The following is a 17,083-nucleotide window of genomic DNA, read 5'->3' as shown; positions in this document are numbered from 1 at the left end:
TCATGGTGTTGGCAAGAGTGTAGCAGTGAGGACGACCGAGGTCACTCTCGTCACCATCTTGGTTTGGGTGGGTTTTGGGCAGCTTCTCTTTTTTTTTTTTTTTTTTTTTTTTTTTTTTTTTTTTTTTTTTTTGAGACGGAGTCTCGCTCTGTCGCCCAGGCTGGAGTACAGTGGCCGGATCTCAGCTCACTGCAAGCTCCGCCTCCCAGGTTGACGCCATTCTCCTGCCTCAGCCTCCCGAGTAGCTGGGACTACAGGCGCCCGCCACCGCGCCCGGCTAGTTTTTTTTTTTTTTTTTTTTTGTATTTTTTAGTAGAGACGGGGTTTCACCTTGTTAGCCAGGATGGTCTCGATCTCCTGACCTCGTGATCCGCCCGTCTCGGCCTCCCAAAGTGCTGGGATTACAGGCTTGAGCCACCGCGCCCGGCCTGGGCAGCTTCTTTACTGCAATCTGTTTTATCAGCAAGGTCTTTATGACCTGTATCTTGTGATGAGCTCCTATCTCATCCTGGGACTTAGAATGCCTTCACTGTCTGGCAGTGCAGCCCAGTAGGTCTCAGCCTCATTTTACCCCGCTCCTATTTAAGATACAGTTGCTGTGATTCAAACGCCTCTGACATTTCTATTTTTTGTGCCCATTAACCATCCCCGCCTCCTCCTTGCCCCCCCCGACGACCCTCTCCATCCTCTAGTAACCGTCCTTCTACTCTCTATCTCCATGGGCTCGATTGCTTTGTTTTTTGTTTGTTTGTTTTTACCTTTTTTGTTGCCCCCACAGGGGAGACCCCCTCCAAAATGTCAATTTGCTTTAATTTTTAGATCCCACAAATAAGTGAGGACACGCGATGTTGGTCTTTCTGTGCCTGGCTTAATATAATGACCTCCAACTCCATCCATGTTGTTGCAAATGACTGAATCTCGTTCTTTTTTTATGACTGAATGGTACCCCATTGTGTGTATGTGCTGCATTTTCTTTATGCATTCATCTGTTATGGACACTTAGGTTGCCTCCAAATCTTGGTTATTGTGAACAGAGCCGCAACAACCACGGGAGTGCAGATATCTCTGTGACGGGCCGATTTCCTTTCTCTGGGTATATACCCAGCAGCGGGATTGCTGGATCATATGATAGCTCTATTCGTTTTTTGAGGAACCTCCAAACTGTTCTCCATAGTGGCTGTACTAATTTACATTCCCACTGTGAACCCCGAAAATTTGAGACAGGTCTCAGTTGAATTAGAAAGTTGATTTTGCCAAGCTGGGGACAGGCACTTGTGATACAGCCGCAGCAGGTCCTGATGACATGTGCCCAGGGTGGTCAGAGCATAGCTTGGTTTTATGCCTTTTAGGGAGACCCGAGACATCAATCAACATATGTAAAATGGGCTGGGCGCAGTGGCTTACGCTGTAATCCCAGCACTTTGGGAGGCTGAGGCGGGTGGATCACTTGCGGTCAGGAGTTCGAGACCAGCCTGGCCAACATAGTGAAACCCATCTCTACTAAAAATATAAAGCTTAGCTGGATATGGTGGTGCATGCTTGTAATCCCAGCTACTCGAGGAGGCTGAGGCATGAGAATCGCTTGAACCCCGGAGGCAGAGGCTGCGGTGAGCCGAGATCAAGCCACTACACTCCAGCCTGGTCAACAGAGTGACACCCTGTCTCAAAAAAAAAAAAGTAAAATGAACATTGGTTTGGTCTGGAAAGGTGGGACAACTTGAAGGAAAAGCAGGACAATTCGATGCAGGCACGGGGCTTCCAGGTCATAGGAGGAAAAGAGACAAATAGTTGCATTCTTTTGAGTTGATGATTAGCCTCTCCAAAGGAGGGAAGCAGATATGCATTTATCTCAGTGAGCAGAGGGGATGACTTTGAATTGCTTACTCTAAGCAATTCCCAGCTTGACTTCGTAATTCTCGGGGCCTAAGATATTTTCCTTTCACACCACCAATAGCTTACGGGGAGGTTCCCTTTTCTCCGCATCCTCATCAGCATTTGTTATTGCTTGTCTTTTGGATAAAGCCATTTTAACTGGGGTGACGTGGCATCTCATTGTAGTTTTGATTTGCATTTCTCTGATCAGTGATGTCAAGCACCTTTTCACATGCCTGTTTTGTGTTGAGTGCCTTTTCATATGCCTGTTTGCCATTTATATGTCTTCTTTGGGGAAATGTGTATTCAAATCTTTTGCCCATTTTAATTGGATTACTAGGATTTTTTTCCTAGAGACTTGTTTGAGCTCCTTATGCATTCTGATTATCAATCTCTTGTCAGATGGCAGTTTTCTTAGTTTGTTGCCATAATGTTTTCAGAAAGATCAGGGTCCAATCTCAGAACACCTTGTCATTTTTCCTGCATGGATTCCCATCTTTATCTGCTACTTCTCTGGAATCATTCAGCTTGCTAATATTACCCCCAGTGGTTTTCTTCAAAAATAATATTGGCTCACACCTGTAATCTGAGCACTTTGGGAGGCTGAGGTGGGCGGATCATGAAGTCAGGAGATCAAGACCATTCTGGCTAACAACAGTGAAACCCCGTCTCTACTAAAAATACAAAAAATAGCTGGGTGTGGTGGCAGGTGCCTGTAATCCCAGCTACTCGGGAGGCTGAGGCAGGAGAATGGCGTGAACCCGGGAGGTGGAGCTTGCAGTGAGTGGAGATCGTGCCACTGCACTCCAGCCTGGGTGACAGAGCGAGACTCCGTCTCAAAAAAAAAAAAAATTATATTGGCCAGGTGCAGGGGCTCATGCCTGTAATCCCAGCACTTGGGAGGCCAAGGCAGGAGGATCACTTGAGCCCAGGGAGTTTGAGACCAGCCTGGATAACACAGTGAGACCCTGCCTCTTAAAATACTACTACTACTACTACTACTACTACTACTACTACTAGTACTACTACTACTACTACTACTACTACTACTACTACTACTACTACTACTACTACTAGTACTACTAGTACTGATGGGGGCCGAGTGCAGTGGCTCACGCCTGTAATCCTAGCACTTTGGGAGGCTAAGGTGGGCGGGTCACCCGAGATTTGGAGTTTGAGACCAGCCTGGCCAATATGGTAAAACCCTGTCTCTACTAAAAACAAAAAAAAAAAAATTCACTGGGCATGGTGGTGTGCACCTGTAGTCCCAGCTACTTGGGAGGCTGAGGCATGAGAATCACTTGAACCTGGGAGGCAACGGTTGCAGTGAGCTGAGATTGTGCCATTGCACTCCACACTGGGCGACAGCATGAGACTCTGTCTCAAAAATTAATAATAATAATAGTATTGATGGGAAGAGAGAGTTGGGAAGGGCTGAAAAATTACTTTTTGGGCACTGTGCTCACTGCTTGGGTGATGAGATCAATCCTGCCCAAAACCTCAGCATCATACAACATACCCGTGGAACAAACCTGCAATGTACCCCCCGCATCTAAAATAAAAGTTGAAATAAAAATGATAATACTATTAGAGGCTGAAGTGGGAGGATTGCTTGAGCCCAGGAATTTGAGGCTGCAGTGAGCTTTGATTATTCCACTGTACTCCAGCCTGGGCGACAGAGTAAGACCCTGTCTCAAATAAAATAATAACAGGCTGGGCATGGTGGCTCACGCCTGTAATCCCAGCACTTTGGGAGGCTGAGGCGGGTGGATCACGAGGTGAGGAGTTCAAGACCAGCCTGACCAACATGATGAAACCTGTCTCTACTAAAAATACAAAAATTAGCCGGGCGTGGTAGCAGGCGCCTGTAGTCTCAGCTACTCAGGAGGCTGAGGCAGGAGAATGGCTTGAACCTGGGAGGTGGAGGTTACAGTGAGCTGAGACTGTGCCACTGCACTGCAGCCTGGGTGACAGAGCAAGACTCCATCTCAAAAAAAAAAAAAAAAATAGTAATAATAGTAATACAGTAGCCTCCAGCACCTGGGCTGTGGGATGACTGAGAGGTGCTCCTTGGGGAGCCCCTGCTGACCTGGCTCCCTCGGGGCACAGCCTTCATCCTCCCAAAGGCAGAGGTGTGTGTGCGAAATCATGTCCAGCCCTACATCCCGTCCATCCTGGAGGCCCTGATGGTGCCCACCAGCCAGGGCTTCACCGAGGTGCGGGACGTCTTCTTCAAGGAGGTCACGGACATGAACCTGAACGTCATCAATGAGGGCGGCATTGACAAGCTGGGCGAGGTGAGGCCAGCACTGCCCCTGGGAGGGGGTCTCCTGAGAGGAGGTCTGGTCTGTCCCAGAGGGCCCTGGCTGTGTGACTCGGGGCAGCCGTTCCCCTCCAAAGCCATCCCTGTAGACGGGGAGGGGCTGCTGGGGACTAGGGACCAAGGCCGTGAGGCCAGAGCTGTTGGAGTCCTCATGGGGCCTGTAGTTAGAGGAAAGAGGGAACATTAGCTCCTGGCCATCAGCCTTTAGAAACCAAGAGTGGTGCTAAAATAGAAAAGAAGTTAACAGAGAAGAGAAGGAAGGAGGGAAAGAAGGAGGGAAGGAGAGAAGGGGAGAGGGATGGACGGGCTTCGGGTGAACGATGAGATCAATAAGGCAGAATTCACAAGTCACACGCCGGCCAAATGGAGACAGCCTTCGCTCTTCCTTCAGTTATCTGGCTCTCGGGGTGGACGTCCTTCCACAGTCTCCATCTGGGGGTGGCTGCCTGGAGCCCACGTAGTTGTCAGATCGAATTTATCCCGTATCTTCGTTTCCTCCTTTATACTCTGAAATGGGGAGTCCACAGACCATAATAATCCCAGAATCTGAGACCTGGAGAGGACCTTGGAGAGCATGAAAGCTCTCTCCCAACTTTGAAGCTGAGGAAACTGAGGCTCAGAGAGGGTGAATGACTTGCCCAAGGTCACCCAGCCCCTCAGAAGGGATGAGAGCCTTCTCCCGGCACCTAGGCTGCCTCTCCACAGTGCTGTGCCGCTGGACCGTGCCCTCCATGCCTTCAGAGCCTCATGCTTCTGTCCTGGGCGCTCCTGGGTTTACCTTTGTGGCCATCACCACCAGGTGGCTATCCCTGGTAGCAGGTGCCAGCCCCAGGGCCTGGACTTTGAGGACCCAGGCAAAGTATGTATGGGGGGGCTGCCTGGCCACAGGGCGGCCCCACTCAGCCCCCACGGCCCGCCCACTGCAGTACATGGAGAAGCTGTCCCGGCTGGCGTACCACCCCTTGAAGATGCAGAGCTGCTATGAGAAGATGGAGTCGCTGCGGCTGGACGGGCTGCAGCAGCGATTTGATGTGTCCAGCACGTCCGTGTTCAAGCAGCGAGCCCAGATCCACATGCGGGAGGTAGACCCAAGGCTACGACCCCCACTCCACACCCTGCCCACTGCCTTCCACAGGCCGCCTTCCCCAGGAGGGGTCCCTTCTGCTCCATCCCCTGTCACGCCGTAGCCACGCTTGCCTGGCACACTCTTTCCTCCTCTGCTTGGAACATCTATGCCTCCGCCCACCTGGCTAATTCTGACTCACTTCCCAGGTCTCAGCTTAGAGACCCCTTCCTCCAGGGAGCTCTCCCTGTCCCCCAGGCCCCTTCCCATGTTTCCTGTTGCCTTGAGGCAGGGACTGGCCTGAGTGTGCAGCGCTGAGAGTGGGAGAATGAGTGAGTGGGCACAGACTGCTCGCTATGCCTCCCTGGTAGGCCTCGGGGTGGGGGGCTGGCTGAGGATTAGGACTCAGGAAGGGGCCGTGGTCACCCTGGGGGCTTCACATGTCCGCGGTGTGCCCCGCAGCAAATGGACAATGCTGTGTATACGTTCGAGACCCTCCTGCACCAGGAACTGGGGAAGGGGCCCACCAAAGAGGAGCTGTGCAAGTCCATCCAGCGGGTCCTGGAGCGGGTGCTGAAGGTGAGCGGCCCCACGCCCTGCCCCGGACCATCCTAGGTGAGGCCGAGCCCCAAGCCCCATCCCCGGCCACCACCAGGATTGCTGCCCCTGCAAGGAGGTGCCATGGTCCTCTTGTGCGGAGGAGGACTCGGAGGCTTGGGTCAGACCACTGGCCTCGTCCTACACTCAGGGCCAATGGAGCCCACTGAGCTGCAGGCCCCTGACCCCCTGGTTCCCTGCAGAAATATGACTACGACAGCAGCTCTGTGCGGAAGAGGTTCTTCCGGGAGGCCCTGCTGCAGGTCAGCATCCCTTTCCTGCTCAAGAAGCTGGGCCCTACCTGCAAGTCGGTGAGCGGTCCCCACCTGCTCCAGCCGTTTGGGCCCTAAGTTGGGGGTGGAGCCCACAGACCTCCTCTACCCTTGGCCCTGACCTCTCATCTCTGCCACCCCACCTGGGCAGGAGCTGCCTCGGTTCCAGGAGCTGATCTTCGAGGACTTTGCCAAGTTCATCCTGGTGGAAAACACGTACGAGGAGGTGGTGCTGCAGACCGTCATGAAGGACATCCTGCAGGGTGGGTGCCGTCCCGGGGTGGGGACTGTTGTCAGGAGGATGCTGAGGGGGCAGCTGAGAGGTGGTGGCAGCTGAGGGGGTCAGCTAAGGCACAAAGAAAAGGCCAGACTTGGCTGGGCACGGTGGCTCAAGCCTGTAATCCCAGCACTTTGGGAGGCCGAGACAGGCGGATCACGAGGTCAGGAGATCGAGACCATCCTGGCTATTATGGTGAAACTCCGTCTCTACTAAAAAATACAAAAAAACTAGCCGGGCGATGTGGCGGGCGCCTATAGTCCCAGCTACTTGGGAGGCTGAGGCAGGAGAATGGCGTAAACCCAGGAGGCGGAGCTTGCAGTGAGCTGAGATCCGGCCACTGCACTCCAGCCTGGGCGACAGAGCGAGACTCTGTCTCAAAAAAAAAAAAAAAAAAAGAAAAGGCCAGACTTGCACCTAGGGGCTGGATGAAGCCCACCGTTGGCTGTGTGGCCCCAGGAGCGGACAGCCTTGCATCTCTGTGCTTTAGTTTCTTCTCGTGTCCTTGGCTTTGCTGGGAGGCTGGGATGAGTGATTAGATGGCATGTGGTCAGCAGCCTGGGCCTGCTTTTAGCAATGAGGCCTGGAATAAGTCACATCCCAATCACAGACCCCCATGGTGGGATGAGACAGGTCTCCTTTGAGCAGAGTCCAGCATGGGGCAGCTGTGGGATCAGTGCTGTGTCCTGACCCTTCTGCTGTGGCCCTGCAGCTGTGAAGGAGGCTGCGGTGCAGAGGAAGCACAACCTATACCGGGACAGCATGGTCATGCACAACAGCGACCCCAACCTGCACCTGCTGGCCGAGGGCGCCCCCATCGACTGGGGCGAGGAGTACAGCAACAGTGGTGGGGGCGGCAGCCCCAGCCCCAGCACCCCGGAGGCAGCCACCCTCTCGGAAAAGCGACGGCGCGCCAAGCAGGTGGTCTCTGTGGTCCAGGATGAGGAGGCGGGGCTGCCCTTTGAGGCTAGCCCTGAGCCACCATCACCTGCGTCCCCGGACAGTGTCACTGAGATCCAAGGCCTGCTGGCCCAAGGTCTGCGGGCTGAGAGCCCCCCGCCAGCCAGCCCCCTACTCAACGGGGCACCCGCCGGGGAGAGTCCCCAGCCCGAGGCCGCCCCCGAGGCCTCCTCGCCGCCTGCCTCACCCCGCCAGCATCTCCTGCCTGGAAAGGCTGTGGACCTTGGACCCCCCAAGCCCAGCGACCAGGAGACTGGAGAGCAGGTGTCCAGCCCCAGCAGCCACCCCGCCCTCCACACCACCACCGAGGACAGCACAGGGGTGCAGACTGAGTTCTAGGCCAGTGGGTCCCTGGCTGCTGCACACGGCACGGGCCGCTCCCTTCTGGGCCCAGGCAGGCTTGGCTCTGAGGAGGGTACCCTGGTCTATGTTGTGCCTTGTGAGTGGAGGTGGGGCAGGGCTGTGTGGCACCACGAGGGAGCGGGCCCACCTGAGTCACTTTATTGGATTCAGTCAACACTTTCTTGCTCCCTGTTTTCTCTTCTGTGGGATGATCTCAGATGCAGGGGCTGGTTTTGGGGTTTTCCTGCTTGTGCCGAGGGCGGGACACTGCTGGGGGGCTGGAGAGCCCCTCCCTTCCTGTCCTTCTTCTGTGGCCTCCGTCCCCTCATGGGTGCTGCCATCCTTCCTGGAGAGAGGGAGGTGAAAGCTGCTGTGAGGCCAGTGGGTTGCCGCCCACTCACCCAGGGGCTGGCTGGGCCAGGACAGGAGAGGGAGCGCAGTGGCCCCCCTGGCCCTGCTCCTTCCGCAGTTAGGGGTGGACCCAGCCTCGCTTTCCCCACTGTTCCGGAGAGAAGGGGAAGGAGGGGGTCTTCAGGCTGGAGCCAGGCTGGGAGTGCTGCGGGGAGGGATGGGATTTAGGGGGTGCCTCATGGGGTGGGTGGGCCTGGGGTGAAATGAGAAAGGCCCAGAACGTGCCGGTCTGCAGAGGGGAAGTGTCCTGAGTGAAGGAGGCGATCCCCGTCCTGGGGGATGCTGGGAGTGAGTGAGTGAGATGGCTGAGTGAGGGTTATGGGGAGCCTGAGGTTTTATGGTCCCATGTATCCCCTTCTCCTGGCCCCAGCCTGCCTCCCTCCCGCCCGCCTGGTCTCCCTCTGGTCCCCGTCCCTCTGGTGCTTGGAGCGGGAGCGAGGGGTGTAGTGGAGCTGGGTTCTGTCTTCTATGGGCCACCCTGAGGTCCTCAGTGGTTGTCTGGGGAGCCGGACAGGGATCCTGAGGGGTACAGGGTGGGGGGGGGGCTCCCTGAGGGTCTGGGGTCAGGCTAGGGTTTGACCTGTGCTGCCTCTCAGTCACCAAGTCACCTCCCCCTGAAAATCCAGTCCCCTCTTGGATGTCCTCGTGAGTCACTATGGGCCTGGCTGTCATCCTGACTCAGCTTCTTGTTCCTGGGACAAGGGTCAAGCCAGGATGGGCCCAGGCCTGGCATTCCCCACCCCAGGACCCCCAGACCTCCCCCACTGCTGCTTTGCTGGGGGCAGGGCAGAAATGGACTCCTTCAGGGTCCCCGAGGTGGGGTCCTGTCCCAGCCCTGCATCCTCCGTGCCCTAGACTTGCTCCCCAGAGGAGGGGCCTTGACCCACAGGACGTGTGGTGGTGCCTGGCACTCAGGGACCCCCAGCCCCCCAGCCCTGGTCTCTGGCGCATGTCTTCCCTCTTGTACCGAAGATCTGCGCCTCTAGTGCCTTTTGAGGGGTTCCCGTCATCCCTCCCTGACATTGTATTGAAAATATTATGCACACTGTTCATGCTTCTACTAATCAATAAACGCTTTATTTAAAGCCAGTTGCCTTGGGTGGTGCTGTGGGGGTAGGAGACAGGGAGGCCTGGGCTGGAGACTACGTCTAGGCCCCCATATGGCTCGGCTTTCTGGGCTTCTCACTTGACTGAGTGCCTCTATGTCCATGATCTGAGTTCTTATTCCATTTTACAGAGGAGGAAACAGGCTCAGCGAGAAGGGACTTGTCCAAGTGACCTGCTTTCTGGTGGCAGCTCAGGCAGCTTCCTCAGCCAGACCTGTGCCGGGTGCCCCTCGGGCAGCCTTGGGCGATGGTGAGGCCAAGAGGGACGGCAGCAGGCAGCAGCTTCAAGGCCATTCAGGGCCCTGGCGTGCAAGGTGGGCCCAGGCTTGGGCTGGATCCAAACAATGATGCCGGCTCCTTCAATGCTCCCAATCACACACTACTGTTTACCAAGAGCTCACTGTGGGCCAAGCGCTTTGTGTGTGGGAACAGGAGCCTCGAGAGAGCTCTAGAAAGTGGACACTGTTGTCACCACCATTTCACCAATGTGTAAACTGAGGCCTAGGAAGGTGGGGAACCTGGGCCAAGATTATGTGGCACAGGAACACCCCTCAAGCCCCCACAGCTGTTGGAGGTGGGTTGCCCCATCTGTGGGTAGAAACATGTCCCTACTGGGTGGGGTGGCAGCCAGTCACCTTGGGGATGTTGGCTTCTCTGGTGCCAGCCTGTCCGTGGTGGCCTAGGGCTTGGGCCTGGGCCTCCCTTGGTCAACAAGGGCTGAGGTGCAAAACACAGGACTGCAAGGCCCGAGACCAGGGATGCGGCTGTCCCTTGCTGTTGTCTGTGGCAGGTCACTGAGCCTCGAGCTCCTCCATGAGGCCTCCCTGGGCCCTAGTGAGAGTGTAAGGAGATCTGCAAAGCACTGCGCTCCAGGAGGTAGCCCCACCTGTCTCAGTCTCTCCCCTCTTGGCCAACTTGAGCCCAGGAGGGTGCTGGGAGGAGGGGGAACTGTGGGTGGGAAAAGGCCACCCAGCACCTGCCCAGGAAACGACTCAGATGACAAAGGGTGTTCGCCCGCCCCGTTCAGTGCACAGGACTGATGATCTCAGTGAGAGGGAAGCAGGCCCAGGCGTAGGGATTTTTCTGCCACCCCAGGACCTGAACTCTCCTGCCTGCTCCTGCGGGCCCTGTACTTGGGGCAAGCACTCAGCGCCCCCTGGAGGCCACCAGCCGATCAGGGCCGCATCATGTCCTGTGTTGAATGCATAGGGCAACTGAGGGCAACTGGGGCCCAAACACTGGCCAGGACCACTGAGTAAGCTGGAGGCAGAGCCCAGGTGCTCCGAGCAGGCCTGCCACGAGCCCAAGGAAGAGGCCGCACCTGGCTCAACACCATCTGCCAGAAAATGTGTAATCAACGTGCACCCCTGCAGCGAGTGCAAGTGTATATGGCTCCTAGAATTTGCAGTGACCAACCTGCACAACTGCACGGGTTTGAGGGTGAGGATGCTTCTGGGCCTCAAACCCCGCATCACCATGTCCCAGTTGCAAGGCCCTGGGCATTTACCCCCAGTCAGCCTCAGCTGCCTCACTGGGATAATGAACGGAACACACAGAGCTCCTCTGCTCATGGAGGCACAGGCCGCAGACATCACGGGCCCTGGCTGCCTCTGGGCCCCAGTCTCCACCTGTGAAGGGGAGGCGCTGGGATAACGCGACATTCAAGATGGCCCTACCTGACCGCTCCTTTCGGCTGCGGTGCGGCGCGCTCCTGCCTCCTTCCCCGAGAAGAGCTGCCCTCTGCCCTAGCCCCATCCCCAGACCTCATCCCCTCCCCTCCCTGGGCTCCCATGAGGACCCAGCGATGACTCAGGCCAGAAGCACGCTGAAGACAGGTTTATTGACACTCCTGCTTCAGATTGAGCTACATGGGGTAAGGAGGGACAGATGTGGAGAGCAGGAGGGCCCCAGGGTGCTGGGGAGCAGCAGAGAGGGAGGCCCAGGGGTGCTAGTGCCACTGTGAGTACAGGCCTGCACCGTATGCCTTCCCAGGACGGCCTCCGCTCACCCAGCCAGGCCCTCCTGCTCCCTTCCCACATGCAGAGTGGGACAGGACTGTGCATGGTCCCCAGATGAGGACCAAGCTCCTGCAGGGGTGGTGACCTTCAGTCAAGACAGCTGGGAGACAGCAGATCCGTGATTAGGCTGGGGCGCTGGCTCCCAGGCTCGGGACCATTAGACCAGTGGTGCAGTGGCCTCTCCAGCCCCAGCCCCCGGGACCATTTAGACCAGCGGTGTCATGGATTCGGAGAGCCTCTGCCTGGCCCAGACATGCTTGGAGCTCAGGGTGGGGGCTCCTGGGCGGTGGGGAAGGGGCCCAGGGCAGGGGGGCCTCATACGTGTCAGGCTGGCACAAGGCTGAGCAGGAGCCCGGGGCTCGCAATGGCCGAGGCAGGGCCAGGCCCAGGCCCAGGTGGGTGGGCAGCACTCAGCTGCTGTGGTAGATCCGGAGGCGCTGGGCGATGTCCTGGCGGCACAGCGGGCAGGTGCGCAGTGGCTGGCAGCACTGCTGGCAGCAGCAGACGTGGCCACAGTTGAGGAAGATCATCTGGGCCTGGGGAAGGAGAGCGGGAGTGTGTGGTAGGCCCTGCTGGGTTTCAGGAGTCCCAGGCCCCGGGCCCTTTTTTTTTTTTTTGAGACAGAGTCTCACTCTGTTGCCCAGGCTGGAGTGCAGCGGTGTGATCTCAGCTCACTACAACCTTGGCCTCCCAGGTTTATGTGATTCTCCTGCCTCAGCCTCCCAAGTAGCCGGGACTATAGGCGCGCACGACCACACCTGGCTAAATTTTTTGTATTTTTAGTAGAGACGGGGCTTCACCATGTTGGTGAGGCTGGTCTCGAACTCCTGACCCCAAGTGATCTTCCTGGGTCTCCCAAAGTGCTGGAATTACAGGAGTGAGCCACTGTGCCGGCTCCCTTCGTTATTCTTTAGCATCTTTACCATAAACACCTGATAGTGGGGCCTTTGGGCATCTGAACGCCACAGAAACAGAACAGGCACGGCCGAAAGGGGTAACCTAGTCCTTCTGTTAGCAGTTTGCTATTTCTCTATAGTTTGTAAAAAAAATATAAATATCCATATAAATGCCCCAACTGTTTCTTTCTTAAATAAAACTGGGGATTCCATTCCTGCCCTCTGGACAGGGGACGGAGGCCTGTTCAGCCGGCCCCTGCAGGAGGGCATGCAGGGTGTTCAGGCTTCTTTCTTGTTGATGCACTTGCCCAGGCCCTGAACTCCTCAGTCTACAAATGATCCCAACCCGGAGCAGCAGCCACTGACTCAGGACCACACTTTGCCTCAGCATCTCCTGCTTTCAGGAACTGATCCAAGCTCCGCTCAAAGCTGTCTGTAATGCCAAGGGCTGCAGAACAGGGATTATATTTGGAACCAACAGGTCCATCCATATCATGGCATGAGCTGGGTCAACTGGAGACCCTGGAGTCATCAAACTACAAACATGGCTGCTTTTCTAAGTAGGATCCCTCCGTGGAGGCAAAGAAGGATTTGTATTTCATTCACCGCTCTCTGTAATTTTTACAATAAGTGTTAATGAATTTTTAAAAGATGATTTTTTTTTTTTTTTTTTTTTTTTGAGATGGAGTCTCGATCTGTCTGCCAGGCTGGAGTGCCGTGGTGGGATCTTGGCTCACTGCAATATCTGCCTCCCAGGTTCAAGTGATTCTCCTGCCTCAGCCTCCCAAGTAGCTGGGATTACAGGTGTGCGCCACCACGCCTGGCCGATTTTTGTATTTTTAGTAGAGATGGGGTTTTACCATGTTGGCCAGGCTGGCCTCGAACTAACCTCAGGTGATCCACCTGCCTTGGCCTCCCAAAGTGCTGGGATTACAGGCGTGAGCCACCGTCCCTGGCCAAAAGATGATTTTCTAAAGCCTCTGCAGGGTAAATCATGTTGTTGATATTTCATGATTTGGGAATTTTTTTTTCCTATTTATTAAGTAGGAACAAAAAGAAAAAAGATCTGGAAAATGATGTGAGCGCAGCTCATATTTGGGTCATGGCATCGGGCTCATTTTTATTGCCTGCATTCTTTCTAGATGAGCACAGTCTACTTAGACAACTGGAGAAAACACGTTCAGAGACAACCCTGTACCTGGAGAATTTGAGGAGGGTGGCCGCAGGCAGGGCAGGCGGGTGGGGAGGGCCCCAGACTTACCTCCCGTTCCAGGCACACGACACACTCTGAGGCCTGCACCTCCAGCTCTGCAGGGGGAGCGGATGGCCTCACAGACTCAGGAGGCTCCTGGGGGGCTGTAGGGGTGAGGACCTCACCTGTTGGTGGTTTCAGCTCTGTGGGGACCAGATGGACAGACTGAGCCACGGTCATCTCCGCTGACCCCAACCCCTAGGGGCTCATCGTGGCCGTGCCTGTCCCCATAGTGAGTGAGCTGGAGGGTGGGGGAGCTTCTGCTCTCGGATCTGAGGGAAGTGCTCTCCTTGCCAACACACTCTCTTCTCTTCTCGGAGCCTCATCTCCCATCTGCAGAATGGGACTGAAGTCTCTCTGCAGGGATGGCCGCAGCGCCTGGTAAGTGGGTCCTCTGATCTCTAATGTCCCCAGGACCCTTCAGAGCCACCCTGCAAGTAGGGCTCGACACTTTCAGAGATGAGACATTTGAGCCTCCGAGGCGGGGAGTCACTCACCCAGGGCCACGCAGCCATCTGGTGGCGCAGCCACAGCCCTGGGGCAGGAGCTCTCAGTGAAGGGCCAGCTCTTGGCTTCTCCACCTGGTTGCCCAGGAGACAGGATGGGCTGTTGCCCATCAGGTGACCCAGGGGAGCAGAATGAGAGGCCCCCCAACACTGCTCCCCAGCCCCCAGCCCCACAGAGTCCCCAGCATGCTGGCTGCTCTGCCCTGGAGCCAGCATGCCCTGCTAGGACATCAGAAGCAGCCCTTACAAAATGCTAAGTCTCTCTTTTTTTTTTTGAGACAGAGTCTCGCTCTGTTGCCCAGGCTGGAGTGCAGTGGCGCCATCTCGGCTCACTGCTACCTCTGCCTCCCAGGTTCAAGCAATTCTCCTGCCTCAGCCTCTTGCATATCTGGGACTATAGGCATGCACCACCGTGCCCAGCTAATTTTTGTATTTTTAGTAGAGATGGGGTTTCACCATGTTGGCCAGGATGGTCTCCGTCTCCTGACCTCGTGATCCGCCTGCCTCAGTCTCCCAAAGTGTTGGGATTACAGGCGTGAGCCACCACGCCCGGCCAAAACTAAAGATTTTTAAAAGGCTGTTACAACACTAGACCCTCTAAGGGTATCAGTGTTGCCCCCAAGCCACCATTTTTTTTTTTTTTTTTTTTTTTTTTGAGATGGAGTCTCGCTCAGTCGCCCAGGCTGGGAGTGCAGTGGCTGGATCTCGGCTCACTGCAAGCTCCGCCTCCCGGGTTCACGCCATTCTCCTGCCTCAGCCTCCCAAGTAGCTGGGACTACAGGCACCCGCCACCGCGCCCGGCTAGTTTTTCACATTTTTAGTAGGGATGGGGTTTCACCGTGTTAGCCGGGATGGTGTCGATCTCCTGACCTCATGATCCGCCTGCCTCAGCCTCCCAAAGTGCTGGGATTACAGGCGTGAGCCACCGCGCCCGGCCCCCAAGCTACCATTTTGAGGGAGCTCTCATATATATATATGTATGTATGTGTGTGTGTGTGTGTGTGTATATACATTTTTTTTTTTTCCCAGACAGGGTCTTGCTCTGTCACCCAGGCTGGAGTGTAGTGTTATGATCACAGCTCACTGCAGCCTCAACCTCCCAGGCTCAAGCAATCCTCTCACCTCAGCCTCCGGAGTAGCTGGGATGATGCCTTGCTAATTTTTTGTTTTGTTTTGTTTTGTTTTGTTTTTGAGACAGTCTCACTCTTTCCCAGGCTGGAGTGCAGGGGCACAACCATGGCTCACTGCAGCCCCGACCTCCAAGCTCAAGCGATCCTACCACCTTTGCCCCCCAAGTAGCTGGAACGAAGGTGTGCACCACCGTGCCCAGCTGATTTTATTTTTTGTAGAGAAGTGGTCTCTCTATGTTGCCCAGGCTGGTCTCAAACTCCTGGGCTTGACTGATCCTCCCGCACAGGCCTCCCAAAGTGCTGGGATTACAGCCCTGAGCCACTGCACCCAGCCTCTATATTTGCTTGTTTCTTTTTCTTTTTTGGTTTTTGAGACAGAGTTTCACTTTGTCACCCAGGCAGGAGTGCAATGGTGCGATCTTGGCTCACTGTAACTTCTGCATCCTGGGTTCAAGCAATTCTCCTGCCTCAGACTCCCGAGTGCTGGGACTACAGGTGTGCGTCACCACGCGTGGTTAATTTTTGTATTTTTAGTAGAGATGCGGTTTCACCATGTTGGCCAGTCTGGTCTCAAACTCCTGACCTCAGGTGATCCACCTGCCTCGGCCTCCCAAAGTGCTGGGATTACAGGTGTGAGCCACTGCACCCGGCCCCGGCCTCTATATTTGATATAAAGTATACCGATTTCTGGGAGTAATAAGAGAATTGTTAGGAAATTCAGGGCTTCCCTTGCCTTCTGGAACTCAGGATGGATCCCACCACGGCCCCTTCCCCAATGGGCACAAGCAGGAAGCCCTGAGCAGCCCAGGCATCCACTCTCTGCATGTGGCCACAAATCCTCATGGCCGATCTGCTATAGAGAGGAAGAACCTGCTTGTTTGCTCCAGGGATGACTCAAACAGTGAGAAGCAGCCGGTCCTGAGGACCACTAGGCTCAGAGGCACTGCACCCTGCTCAGGGTGAAGGGCACCTGTTTGTGACTCCTGCTCACGTGAGGCTTGTCTGCCAGGGGTGACCCCAACTCCTGATGGAAATCTCTTCTGATCTCCAGTCTGAGAGCTGGAGGGTCAGGAACATCCAGAAGGGGTCTATTCTGCACATAAGAAGTTTAATGACTTTTTGGGGGTTGAGTCAATGTCCCTGGAGTAAAAGTGGCTGCAAAACTGGTGCCTGAAGCTATCCTGGGGCTGCAGTCAGCCCAGCCCCCTGGAGCCCCGGGGCCTCCCCACTGAGGTCCAGTCCAGAAATCCACCTTCACCTTGGCTCCTTTGCCTCTTCCTTGGCTCTGGCTAAAAATGCCCTGCCCAGAGCCTCGCCCAGCCCAGCAGCACAAGCCTGCCCTCTCCTTCACCCCTGCTCTGGCCCCCCACCTCTTCCCCAGGGAGGCAGTGAAGCCCAGTGGTTCCACCATTTGCCAGCAGTGGGACCTGACGGGGGACATGCTAACCTCTCTCCACTTCAGTTTCCTCATCTTGAAAATGAGGACCACAACAGTGCCTCCTCGCGGGGTTGATCCGGAGGTTCCGCAACGTGGTTCATACACAGCAGTGAGTAGGTGCTGGGCCCCCGGGTTGTGCTCAGCACATGGCAGACCCCAGACTCCACACCTGCCCGTTCTCCCCATGGCCCTCACGACCTGCCTTCGCCCCTTCACAGCCTGTTGTGGACATCTCTCCACATCCACAGGTGTGCCTCAGGCCCAGCACTGGGCACACTGCAGGCCCTGGGACGGGCTATTTCTCCTTCTAGTCCAAAGTCCCTCAGTGTGTGGATCCCAGCATCTGTAGGGTGAACTGAGGGAAGGCTATGGGACAGGGAGCTGGGAGGGCCCCTCCACTGCTATGTGGAGGTCTCCTGTTCTCCCAATTTGGTGGCCAGTTTTTCCCACCTGTAAAATGGGCTCACTGATCCCTAAGCCTGCTCCTTGGGAGGGAACCTTACCGACCAGCAGGGGCTAGAACCAGCCCTCAGGACTCATCCTGAAATGTAAGCAAATGACTGTCCCCACCAGAGCCCACACATATGGCTGGGAGCCCTGTCTGGAAGAGGCCAGAGCTG

The 17,083-nt window shown here is 55.8% G+C and overlaps 2 protein-coding genes across 5 annotated transcripts in view; one reads left to right on the top strand and one right to left on the bottom strand.

Annotated features, from left to right (window-relative positions):
- Positions 1 to 9,206, top strand: part of NIBAN2 (niban apoptosis regulator 2) — a 65,099-nt gene extending 55,893 nt beyond the window's left edge. The window contains exons 9-14 of the mRNA XM_010367840.2: positions 3,982 to 4,169; positions 5,122 to 5,277; positions 5,721 to 5,837; positions 6,059 to 6,166; positions 6,279 to 6,390; positions 7,117 to 9,206. Coding sequence (XP_010366142.1) covers positions 3,982 to 4,169; positions 5,122 to 5,277; positions 5,721 to 5,837; positions 6,059 to 6,166; positions 6,279 to 6,390; positions 7,117 to 7,703 — 1,268 coding nt within the window. The 3' untranslated portion in view covers positions 7,704 to 9,206. The remainder of the gene's footprint in view (positions 1 to 3,981; positions 4,170 to 5,121; positions 5,278 to 5,720; positions 5,838 to 6,058; positions 6,167 to 6,278; positions 6,391 to 7,116) is intronic.
- Positions 9,207 to 11,046: 1,840 nt separating this feature from the next.
- Positions 11,047 to 17,083, bottom strand: part of LRSAM1 (leucine rich repeat and sterile alpha motif containing 1) — a 55,548-nt gene continuing 49,511 nt past the window's right edge. For all 4 annotated transcript variants that reach the window (XM_010367842.2, XM_030920240.1, XM_010367843.2 and 1 more), the window contains 2 exons: positions 13,399 to 13,532; positions 11,047 to 11,777 (listed from right to left, as the gene is read on the bottom strand). In XM_010367842.2, the coding sequence (XP_010366144.1) occupies positions 11,652 to 11,777; positions 13,399 to 13,532 (260 nt within the window). In that variant the 3' untranslated portion in view covers positions 11,047 to 11,651. The remainder of the gene's footprint in view (positions 11,778 to 13,398; positions 13,533 to 17,083) is intronic.

This window comes from Rhinopithecus roxellana, chromosome 16 (assembly GCF_007565055.1).
Source record: "Rhinopithecus roxellana isolate Shanxi Qingling chromosome 16, ASM756505v1, whole genome shotgun sequence".
Classification (NCBI taxonomy): domain Eukaryota; kingdom Metazoa; phylum Chordata; class Mammalia; order Primates; family Cercopithecidae; genus Rhinopithecus; species Rhinopithecus roxellana.
Note: the sequence above shows the minus strand (reverse complement) of the source record. Positions and strands in the feature narration are given on the sequence as shown.